Source organism: Podarcis filfolensis, assembly GCF_964270895.1.
Source record: "Podarcis filfolensis genome assembly, chromosome: W".
NCBI classification, from domain to species: domain Eukaryota; kingdom Metazoa; phylum Chordata; class Lepidosauria; order Squamata; family Lacertidae; genus Podarcis; species Podarcis filfolensis.
Window position 1 is genome coordinate 19,614,791 of NC_139619.1, and position 12,683 is coordinate 19,627,473.

The 12,683-nt window shown below is 46.4% G+C and overlaps 1 protein-coding gene across 1 annotated transcript in view; it reads left to right on the forward strand.

Annotated features, from left to right (window-relative positions):
• The window catches only part of LOC310753766 (cathepsin L2-like), a 73,604-nt gene that overhangs the window by 56,835 nt on the left and 4,086 nt on the right, over nucleotides 1–12,683 (forward strand). The window contains 1 exon segment of the mRNA XM_083595108.1: nucleotides 5,028–5,113. Coding sequence (XP_083451234.1) covers nucleotides 5,028–5,113 — 86 coding nt within the window.

Below are 12,683 nucleotides of genomic sequence, written 5' to 3' on the forward strand. Positions count from 1 at the left end.
AGGACACAGCAACGCCAACCTGGATGCCTGGGTTTTAAAAAGCAGTAAAGCAATGAGCGCACACAAGCCTCTTAAAGTTAAAAGGCATGCAAGGAACCAGACCCCTCCCCCGACTCCAAACCTCATGGCTCTTCTCTGTGATGACTCTCCTAGCTGATGACTTGCGATGGGACGGTGATGAAGAATGAGGCCAGGGAGAGGCTGGCACTGCAGCAAAAGGCTGCTGAACACGCCCCCTCCACGGCACCTGGTTGGGTGGCCATCGGGGGGGCGTGAGTGCCAGCCAGGTGAGCTGGAGGCAGGGGGTAACGCCCCCTGCTGGGCGGTGCTCGGGCTCCCGCCCACAACCACTCCCCTCTCTTTCAGGGAGGAGAGTCTTTATCTACTTAGTTCCTTATAACATTTCTACTAAAGCCATATAACTTCATTTCCACATTTTTCTAACATTCATTAATTTTACAGTATTTCTGTAAATAGTCTTTAAACTTTTTCCAGTCTTCTTCCACCGACTCTTCTCCCTGGTCTCGGATTCTGCCAGTCATTTCCGCCAGTTCCATATAGTCCATCACCTTCATCTGCCATTCTTCTTGGGTGGGTAGATATTGTGTCTTCCAATACTTCGCGATAAGTATTCTTGCTGCTGTTGTTGCATACATAAAAAAAGTTCTATCCTTCTTTGGCACCAATTGGCCGACCATACCCAGGAGAAAGGCCTCTGGTTTCTTCAGGAAGGTATATTTGAATACCTTTTTCATTTCGTTATAAATCATCTCCCAGAATGTCTTAATCCTTGGGCATGTCCACCAAAGGTGAAAGAATGTACCTTCAGTCTCATTACATTTCCAACATTTATTATTGGGCAAATGGTAAATTTTTGCAAGCTCGACTGGTGTCATGTACCACCTATAAATCATTTTCATTAAATTTTCTCTTAAGGCATTACATGCCGTAAATTACATACCTGTGGTCCATAACTGTTCCCAGTCAGCCATCATTATGTTATGTCCAAAATCTTGTGCCCATTTATTCATAGCTGATTTTACCGTTTCATCCTGAGTGTTCCATTTCAACAGCTGTGTTGCTGTGTCTAATGTTGATTCTTGTGTTGCACAAACTAACAATGTTCTTCATGCAGGATGTATTCACGAAGCACACAGAAGATTTTGTCACATGTCTTGGCAGGCACTGGCCAAGATGCCTGGATTGGTTCAGGGTTTGAACATCAAACCCTGTAAGTTTCACATGAAATGTGTATCTTGTGCAGAGAACAAGGTGAAGGTTGCTCCAAAAGGCAAGGAGTCTAGCAGACAGGCTTCCAAACCCTACCAGCTAGTCCACGCAGACCTGGTTGGTCCACTTGCGCCCTCTTTGGGTGGAGCAAGGTACTTCATGGTTCTAATTGATTCTTTTTCCAGGTACATTCATGTGTTTATGCTCGAGCAGAAATCGCAAGCGTTTCCTAGGTTCAAGGCATTCTGTGCTTGGTTGGAGAATGTTCACGGTAAACGTATCGGCTGTCTCTTTACTGATCGGGGTGGGGAATTCACTTCTCAGCAGTTTGAAGCTTTCCTGACTGAGAAGGGAATCCAGCATGACTTGTCAACACCTAGATCGCCATGGATGAATGGACTTGCGGAGCGAGCAAATCAGACTTTGCTTCAAGGCCTAAAAACCTTGTTGCATGATGCCAATCTCACTGAGACGTTTTGGGGGGAGGCTCTGTCCACGTTTGTTTACACATATAATCGCAGACTGTCATCACCTATTGGTTGTACCCCCTATGAGAAGATGTTTGGTAAGAAACCTAACGTCAAGCACATGAGAATCTTTGGTTCTGACATGTGGGTACACACCCCACAGAGCAACAAGCTTGGGAAGCGTGGGGCACATGGTTTGTTCATGGGGTACGAAAAAGGAGCATACAGGGTATGGATGACTGATTCTAAGTCCATTAAGTTCACAAAGAGTGTTGAGTACAATCCTAAGTGGGGGGGAAATGTGGGGATTTTCCAGAGTTACCCAGAGGAAGATGAAGATGATGTGAAAAAAGCAGATGGTGTTGAGGCAGAAGAGGAAGCCGAGGATGATGATGATGATGATGATCAGAGTTCGGATTCCAGTTCAGTGGGCGGCGCTGCTGCTGGTGTCAGCGACAGTGATGACAGCAGACTACAAGAGCGCAAAGGCCTCAGTCAGACCATCTGATGCGTCTGACAATGAACTGGAAGAACCACTATTCACCATTGGTCATTTTTCTCCTAAGAAGGAGGAGATGAGTGAAGAAGACTTGCGTCAAGTTCGCAGGTCTGAAAGGGCCACCAAAGGCAGACCTCCAAGAGATTTGCTGATGAGTTTGCTAAGACAGCAACTGCTGTTCTTAGTAGCTCAGAGAAGGTGTGGGAACATTCAAGCTTCAAAGAGGTTCAGGAGTTAACCTCTAAAGATGCTGAGCCTTGGCTTAATGCCATGAAGGCTGAAGTTGATTCCTTGAACAGGAACCAAACTTGGGAGCTGGTACCGGTAGTCCCAGGAATGAGACTGGTTGGCAGCAAATGGGTCTTCAAGGCCAAGACAGACCAGAATGGCAAGGTTGTCAGACACAAAGCCAGATTGGTTGCCAGAGGTTTTTCACAGGTACCAGGACAGGATTACCACGAGACCTACTCACCCACCGTCAAGTATGAGAGCATTCGGCTAATGCTCAAGATAGCTGCAGAGGAGAAACTGCATGTTTCCCATCACGACATTAATACAGCTTTTTTGTACGGAGTTTTGGGGGAGGAGCTGTTTATGCTTCCACCTGACGGGATGCAGATACAGAAGGGAATGGTCTGTAAACTGCGGAAGTCCTTATATGGTCTCAAGCAGAGAGCCAGGTGTTGGAACACAAAACTCACTGAGACATTGCTTTCTCTAGGTTTTCACTAGGGCAAAGCTGATTTGTGTGTGTTTGTCAAGGAGGAGAGGCAAAATAAACTGTATTGTTTTGTTGATGATCTTCTGATGTTTTGGAAGAATCAGGCTTTGTACCAAAGCACCCTAGCTCAGCTGAAGGAGCACTTTGACATGAAGGATCTTGGTGAGGTATCCAACTATCTTTCTCTGCAGGTGCAGAGGGACCAAGCAGGTAATTTTCTGGTTCATCAAACACAGAAAATTGCTGATGTATTAACCAGTTTGAATTTGGTTGATGCAAACCCAGCAGACACACCGATGGTGACAGGTTACCAGGTAGATAGTACTGCTGAAGTGTTTTCTGACACTACGCTGTACAGATGCATTCTAGGGAAGCTGAATTTTATTGCTAGATGTTCAAGACCTGACATAGCTGTAAGCACTAACCTGCTTAGCAGACATGCTGACAATCCTACTGTTCAGGATTGGAAAGCTCTGAAGCGCATAGCCCGCTATTTGAAAGGGACTTTGCACTACAGGCTGAGGTTCACCAGTCAGAAGACTGGAGGTCTTGAAATCTTTGCAGATGCTAGTTTTGGAAGTGACACCACAGATGGTACAAGCACTTCTGGAGTATGCTACATGTACAACCACTGTCTGTTTGACTGGCTGTGCAAGAAGCAAACGACAGTTAGCCTAAGTTCCTGTGAAGCAGAACTCAATGCTCTGTCATTTTCACTCATGGATTGTGAATGGTTGATGCAACTGTTTCAGGACATCGGAGTTTCTGTGAAATGTCCTATACAAGTGTATCAAGACAATAGATCCTGTTTGGCTTTGCTGAACTCAGAGAGTTGCAAGCAAAGAACCAAGTACTTGCAGATTAAGCTACATCGTGCAAGAGAGTGTATTCAGAAAGGACTCATTCAGGTGTCCTAAATGCCAGGAAATGAAATTCCTGCTGATCTGTTGTCTAAGGTTGTTAACAGAGAACAAGTTAAGGTTTATGTACAGAGGTTGCAATTGGGTTGAACCACAGGTACTACAGGTTACACGGAAAGGGGGAGGATGTTAGGATATTTCCGTTCCACCTTAAAAGGGAGCAGGCTTTGTGAGTCACAGAGTCTGCGTATTTCCTGTTCACAGGAAGTTTATGTTTTCTATTGCTTTCGTTTCTCTCTCTCTGTGCCTGAACACGCAGGCAGGCAGTCATGTTTTTTCCTTTGTTCTGACCAACGCTGAATAAACTTCTAAATAATGCTCTCCTGCGTGCATCTTTCGCTGTGCGAATTCTGCTGATAGAGCGTGCATCAGTTCTGGAATGTGGCAAGCTATTTTCTGGAGCTCGTGTCGCTAATTGCTGATACTGTATCTACGGGAAATCGATGGATCGTCCGGAGGCGACGTGGGGGCCATGATGGGCTTTATCTCCCTGGCAGTATCCCAACACAGCCCACCACATGGTCTGAGGGACAGTGGACCAGCCCCCTGATGGAAAAGTTTGCTGACCCCTGGTCTGTAATATATACCTCATGATTGTCTACACAAAGGGCTCACCCACACTTCTACCTGTGTGCCACAGAAAGTGTGGTAAAAGTGCTCTCTCCCTTGCCCTGCTCCTTTCCGAGGGAAAACTGGCACTTTTGGTGATCAATTGGAACAAATGGCAATCCAGGGAAAACCCAAATTGCCTATTGAGCGCTAAAGAGCAGTTTTCCTTGGGATGGCAGGACAAGCCCTGACTTTCTACAGCCCTTTTCCATACCCCTTCCCTGTTTGGAATTTATTTCCTTTTTTAAACCCAAAAAGCTTCCCATTGGAAAGTCATACTTGACACACAAAGTAGATAACTAGATTTCAGAGTGATGGTGGTGTTGGAGTGTTTGTGCAGCTGACTATGGTCTACTCTGAGTAGTCTCAGTTGGTCATTTTTATTTTATTTGTTTATTAAATTTGTATTTATGTTAAATATGTCACCTACATTCATATCAGAGGATCTGCTGCAAGTAAGGCTCACATTGGATGAAGCCCCCTTGGATGCGCCTTCCTCTCCGCTTTGCCCCTTTCTGATCCTGCCTCACTCCAGATCTCTTCTCCTGCCACGGGTATTTGACAGCTCCTTGTGTACCCAGCTGGTGAGCCACACCATGCTGGCAGTTGGTTATGGGATGCTCCAGGACGGTGGAAACAACGTGGCTTATTGGATCCTAAAGAACAGGTGACCAAAGGGGTATTTGAGCCGGGGTGGGAATGGTCGGGAAAAGCACAGAGGAACATCAGAGAAGCCCTTCTGCGAGGGCTGGCCCACCCATGAGGTGAGGTGAGGGAACTGCCTCAGGCTGCAGGATCCACAGGGCAGCAGTTCCAGCCTCTATAGCGGCCCCTTGGCTATGGGAAGCTTGTCTCCTCCCACCCTTGGTGGTGGGACACCATTGAGTGGTTGCCTCAGGTGCCCAAATGTCTTGGGCCATCTAGGTCATTGCGCCATCTAGTCCAGCCTCCAACCAGATGCCCCCAAGCCTGGGAGCAGGATTTGGGCACAAGAGCAGCCCTCTTCTCCCCTCATGGTCGCCAGCAAGTGATTGTTATGAGAATTATAAAGTCTAAGATATAAAATAAATGTTCATAAATGTACCAGGCAAGCACATACATAAATCTATAAACCACATGTCTGAAACAGTACAGGAAAATAGTCCTGAATCCATTTTGACTCTCCCAAATTGACCTCAAATATTTCTCTGCAGTGAGGAAGGAAATGAGAAAGCCTCCCCATTGTCTCTTTGCTCACAAATCCTGTCTTAAGGGCATATTTGTGCATGAATAGGGTGAGCCTGTGACCTGGATTCAGGAACTAAAGTATTTACCATTACAAAAGAATGGCCAGGCTGCCCAGGCAATGCAATCAATGACCATTAACAGGTATCCTGACAGACAGGATGTCTGCTGTAGACCGCTTCCTGTGATGTATGTCTGCTAGAGACACCTCCTTCCGTGATTTATGTATGATGTTTTGGGGGGTGGTCTTGAGCTACAGGGTGGGCAATTTCAAAAGTCTACATAAGGGCTTGCACACCATTGTTCTGGGTTCCTCCACCCTCCTGCATGTGGGGAGTGGGGACCCTGTTGCAGCAATTTAATACAGTAGTACCTCGGGTTACAGACGCTTCAGGTTATGCAATTTCAGGTTGCGCACCACGCCGAACCCAGAAGTACCAGAATGGGTTACTTCTGGGTTTCGGCGCTCGTGCATACATGCATAATAATAATAATAATAATAATAATAATAATAATAATAATAAATTTTATTTATACCTTGCCCTCCCCAGCCAAGACCGGGCTCAGGGCGGCTAACAACCAATAATAAAAACAATTTGATTAAAATACAATTTAAAAAGCAAGATTAAAATACAACATTAAAACATTAAGATGCAGCCTCTTCACAGGAGGAGAAAGGAAAAAGAAAGAGGGGGAGGGAATCAAACTGATTCTAAGCCAAAGGCCAGGCGGAACAACTCTGTCTTACAGGCCCTGCGGAAAGAAATCAGATCCCGCAGGGCCCTGGTCTCATGAGACAGAGCGTTCCACCAAGCCGGAGCCAGTGTTGAAAAGGCCCTGGCTCTGGTTGAGGCTAATCTAACTTCCTTAGGGCCCGGGACCTCTAGGGTGTTGCTATTTATGGACCTTAAGGTCCTCCGTGGGGCATACCAGGAGAGGCGGTCCCGTAGGTACGAGGGTCCTATCCTAGGCCGTGAAGGGCTTTAAAGGTCAAAACCAGCACCTTAAATCTGACCCTGTCCTCCACCGGGAGCCAGTGCAGCTGGAAAAGCACTGGGTGAATATGCTCCCATGGCAGGGACCCCGTGAGGAGCCTCGCTGCAGCATTCTGCACTCGCTGGAGTTTCTGGGACAGCTTCAAGGGCAGCCCTGCGTAGAGCGAATTACAGTAGTCAAGCCTGGAGGTGACCGTCGCATGGATCACTGTGGCCAGATCGGGGCAGGAAAGGTAAGGGACCAACTGCTTGATGCGGCGAAGGTGGGAAAATGTTGCTTTGACTGTTGCTGTAACCTGCATCTCCATGGAAAGGGAGGCATCAAGGATTACACCCAAACTCTTAACGGAAGGCAATGGCACTAATTGGGCCCCCACAAGAGAAGGGAGTTGGTCCCTCATCCCCATACCATCCCGACCCAGCCAGAAGACCTCTGTCTTCGAAGGATTTAATTTCAATTGGCTCCCACAAAACCATCCAGCCACAGCTTCCAAGCATCTGGTCAGTGTGTCCAGGGCTGAGTCGGTATGGCCATCCATCAGCAGATAGAGCTGAGTGTCATCAGCATATTGGTGACAACCCAGCCCAAAGCTCCGGACAATCTGGGCAAGGGGGTGCATAAAGCTGTTAAAAAGCATCGGGGAGAGGATTGCGCCCTGCGGCACTCCACACACCAAGGAGTGGCGTAACGACATCTCCCTCCCTAGTGCCACCCTCTGTCCCCGACCAGAGATAAAAGAGCACAGCCATTTACGGGCTATGCCCTGTATCCCCACGTCGGCGAGTGAATGGGATATGAAAGACGAAATGGTTAAATCAAGAATATACACTGGGCTAAAGATCTGGGACATAATATAGAAATAAGTGCATGAGAAAAGCTGTGGAAAGTAGATATGAAATATACTGCTTGGTATGCTTTAAAAGTAAATTACATGAAAATTACATGTATTGCTTAACACCTAACCAATTATCTAAAATGTATAAGAATATTCCTAACAAGTGTAAACCCGCAGATGGATCTTTTTTTCATCTGTGGTAGAATTGCAAGAAAGCAAGGGAATTTTGGGAAATGAAACATGATGAAATAAAGAAGATATCCAAAATGCCCAAAGCATTTCTGTTAGGGATTATAGGGGCAGAAATCCCCTAAAATATTAAAGTTGCTTATGTAACAACAGAGGCTAGGATTTTAAATGCGCAGAAATGGAAGGAAGAAGAAGTTCCCACCAAAGAAGAATGGAAAAGTAAGATAATGGACTCTGCAGAACTCTCAAAATTAACAGCAAAATTAAGAGAATCTAATGACGATTGTTTTATGGACAAATAGATGCCTTTTTTGGACTATTTTGTTATGGAAAATCTAGGTGCGAGGCTGCTCAGCCACCTAGCTCTTTGGGCTGAGCCCGCGGGTCCCTGCAGAATAAAAGGAGTACAGCCAGCGACCGAAGCAAATTGAAGAAGATCCACTTTTATTGCGCAACAGGTTCAAGGCAAGATTGAACCCCAAGGATGGGGCGTCAAGGACTTTTAGAACTTCCCACCATCTCCCAAGATACAGTTCGAAAAGCATCATCACCACATTACTACTACATCACCATTACATCAGAAAAGGGGAGGGTTAGACAAGATTAACATATGGGGTATGAGGGGGGAGCATGCAAATGCAGGATATGTATTGGGAGGAACATTCTAAGTACCTACAATCAGAAAACAATATCCGCCCTCCCTTCCCCACAGGTGGGCGGGGTTTGCGGCACCAAGCGAGGCTCACCTGGGCGGGTGCCACCCACCTGCCTGAGCTGGCCTTTGACCCGCCCCCAGCCAGGGAGGACAATGGACAGCCGGCCGGGGGTGGGCCTAAGGCCAAAGGAAAGGAGGCTGACTCCTGGGCTCAAGCCTCTTTTGCTGCTCTTCCTTCTGGGATCAAGATCAGGATCAGGAGTGTATCAGGAGTGTATCCAGGCGGCCGGACTGAGGTAAGTAACCGGCCTTCTTTATTTTTGCTTGCATTTGGGCGGTGGGGGGGGGGGCATCGCTCCGCACCGCTGCCTGCCCGGTGCCCCTTCCTACCCAGGCGGGCAAGCGCGGGGCTCCAACAAGGCCGCGGCTGGGCCTGCTTGCTTTTACGGTGGGGGGGGCACTGGGAGGGCGGCACAGGGCTGACTAGGCCTCAAAAACACGGCCTAGTCCCTTTTCTCAGTGGCGGGGGGGCGGCATTGCCCCCCGCCGCTGCCTGCCAGCCCAGAAGGGCAGCACAGGCCTGACTAGGCCTCAAAACGTGGCCTAGCCCCTTTTCTCAGTGGGGGGGGGCGGCATTGCCCCTGCAGGAGGTGCCTGCTGACCCAGGAGGCTCTGTTGAGATTTAAGATTTAATTTGTCTGTTGAGGCTTATTGTTGTGCTTGGTTGAAGCTGCTGCTGCCGACCTGAGCGGGATGCACAGGCCCCAGCCAGGCAGCAGGCACTGCCTGCTTGTTTTTGCATTATGTCTCTAGCCATGGCTGCTGATCAAAGAGAAGGCTCCCCCTTGCACTCTCTTGGTGCCGTAGGGGTGGGCACCCCAAGAGCCGCATCGAGGGGTACCCCTAGCAATGCCGTAAAGGCAGCCAACAGGATTAAAAAAGGGCCTTGTCTTCCAGCCAGAAGGTCCCACCTATGAAGTTAATTATCTCCAAGAAAAAAGTGAGGGATGATTGCCCCTCCACCTCTGATGCCAGGCCCTACAGGACCCTCCCTAAGAAGAAAAAGCGGGCATACACAGAGGAGTTCACTGCTGAGAGTGATTCTTCCCAGTCCAGTGACGACGATGTGCAGGAATTACTGCGTCAGAGGACTTCCGGAGGTGGCGCCAACGGCAATGGCGGTCTCCTTCTGAGTAGGAGGGAGAAGCTCCGCAGAAAGTGGGTCTGTCCGCTACGGTGAAGCGGAGACCCGACTAGAAATCGCAGGCAGAAGGAGCCTGCGAGCGTGGGACTCGGCGGGCACCTTTTGCGCCCCCCGATTCAGCGAGGGAGCCCCGCAAGGGGTTCCGGAGCGCAACGGGAGCGGCGCGGTGCTGCGAGTCGACTGCTGCGTCTGCGGAGCGAAGCCACGTAGCTGTTGCCGGAGAGCGCTGACCTTTTTCCTGTGAAAATTTGGCTGTAAAAAGAATATCCGTGAGTAGGGGAATTTAAAAGATTTGGATTTGAAGAGGGAAAAAAAAAGCGAAAATTGGGCACCGAAGCGGAAAGGTGTAAACAGGAAGTCCGCCTTTCCGTTTTGTAACAGATCAAAGCAAAGACGTTCCAACGCTATTACTTTAAAGTGGACTTTAAAGCTTTAACTCCAAGCATTAAAAGAAAGAACCCCCCCCTAGAGGAGAGGGGGGAAGTCAAGAAAGTGACTTTATTTCTTCTGGGAATCTAATAGACCTTTTGCGGAATCCCTGGGAACGGACTGCCAGGTTTATGAGGATTGCTACAATTGGACTCGCACTATCTATGGATACTGTAACATTTAAGATTTAACTCTGCAAGGAGATACATTTTGAGAGTCTTTTTTGGATTGAATTGTATGTTTCTACTAAAGAGGGGACACGGAAAGTTAGAAAAGACTTTGTTACTTTGTTAATGAGAATTCTATGGCGGTTACTGTGTCCCCCTAGAGGACTACTGAAGTTTGCATCTGGCTGGGGGAATTTTCCATTGCTAACACTGGGGACTTTCCACAGCAAGGCCTGACCGTGGGAACTGACCTTGACTGAAGATAAAGGGGAATGACTGACCAAAGAGCAACAAGATCTAAGGTCAGAGTGCAACAGTCTACTCCAGTCTCCCAGCAACGCAGAGCATCTGTGCCTGGCCTCCCTGTGACTCAGGAGGAAGATTCAGGGCAAATTGAGACAAAAGGAATGGCCTCAGAAGGGGAATTTACATCTGTACTGAATAAAATTTATGAGAAATTGGAAGGCCTAAGCAAACAGGTTTCATACCAATCAACTGAAATTAAAGGGAACACAGCCAGTATCAACTCAAATACAAAAGCTATAGAAAAACTGCTGGAGGAATCTGCGTCTACCAGGAAAATAGCTGAGGAAGCAAAAGAAAAGGTTGTGGCTGTGGAGGAAGAAATTAAACCTATGCGTAAACAGATTGGGGATCATCAGGCTCTATTGTCTATGATTGAATTGAAAGAGAAACAGACAAACCTGAGGATCAGGGCGGTGCCAGAACTTGAAAAGGACAATTTGAGTGACTATCTTTCACAGGAATTTGCGAAATTTTGGAACTTGGAGCTGGAAAAAGACTTTAAGATAGTGAGCGCCTTCAGACTTGGAAGAGGAGGGAGGAAAAACAGGGTGAGAGACTGTTTGGTGACCCTCCGCACGAAAGAGGAGAGGGATAAAATATTGGGTGCTCACTTTCAGAAGACTTTAGAGATCAATGATTCCAGAGTGGAGATTTTTAAAGATATACCGAAACATCTTTTGGATTTGAGAACCAACTACGGAGACTTGGTGGCCTTGCTGAGAAGGAATTGCATTGTTTTTAGATGGGAGTTCCCCCAGGGACTGTCTTTTACTTTTAAAGGGAAAAAGTTCAGAATCAGATCAGTGGAAGACAAGGAAAAATTTTTGAGAGACTTTGAAGAAGACTTACAAAAAGAAGTGACAGATGTGCTAAGAGTCCTGAGACCAGGAGTTTTAGACACAGCACCACCACCTCTGGGACCTGACAAATCGAAAAAAAAGATACCACTGCAAGAACTTGACGAGCTTCTGGGAGCAGCTGGAGGAAACTAAAATAATTACACCATGTCTCTGCAATTATTAAGCTGGAATATTCACGGTTTAAACTCCCCGGAGAAGAGGAGGAAAGTCTTTCATTTATTGAAAAAGGAACAATTGGACTTAATTTGCTTACAGGAAACTCATGTGGTGAGGCTCCACAGGAAAGTACTCATTAACAAAAGATTGGGCCAAGAATTTATTTCATCGGACAAGGTTAAAAAGAGAGGAGTTGTTATCTACGCTAAAGAGAGCCTATCACCGAAATTTGTTTTTAAAGATGAACAAGGAAGATTTGTTGCAATTGAGATTCAATTACAAGGAGAAAAATATTTGATCGTAGGAGTGTATGCACCAAATGAGGGGAAGTCTGAATTTTTTAAGAAATTGCATGAGACATTGCTGGACTATATGGACTATAACATTATTTTGATGGGAGATATGAATGGTGTGGTATCCACAAATATGGATAAGTCGCAGAGACAGGTGGTAACTAAAGATGGCAGACTACCAAAAACCTTTTTTGAACTGACGGACAATATGGATTTGATTGATATTTGGAGAACTAAGAACCCCCTTGGAAGAGAGGGAACATTCTTTTCTGAAGCCAATATGACCCGGACAAGAATTGACCAAATATGGATAACTAGAGGACTGGTACCTAAGATTCGAAAAGCGGAAATTTGCCCCAAAACTTGCTCCGACCATAATGCAGTGAAGATGGAGATGAAATTAACACCAATCGGTTCCTTCAGATGGAGGATGAATGACACCTTGTTTAGAGATCAAGAGGTGATTAAGAAGGCCCAAAAAACATTGAGAGACTATTTTGAGATAAATTTGAATACTACGGTTGAAAAAAGGACAATCTGGGACGCAAGCAAAGCGGTCATGAGAGGGTTTCTGATTCAACAGAATGCAATAAAGAAGAGAATTCAAAATGAGAAAAAAGACAAAATTTTGGAAAAAATAAAAGGAGAGAAGAAACTAAGAGCGAAACCAAAATCGCAAGAGATTCTGAGAGAAATTAAGTTATGGCAAGTACAATATATGAAAATGATAAACCAGGAAGTGGAATGGAAAATTAAACAGATGAGACAAAAGACATTTGAATCGGCTAACAAATGTGGGAAACTACTCGCTTGGCAGATGAAGAAAAGACAGAAATTAAATACCATCACAAATTTGGAGGTAGATGGAAAGAACATACAGAATCCATTGGAAATTAGAAAGTGTTTCCAGAGATATTTTAAAC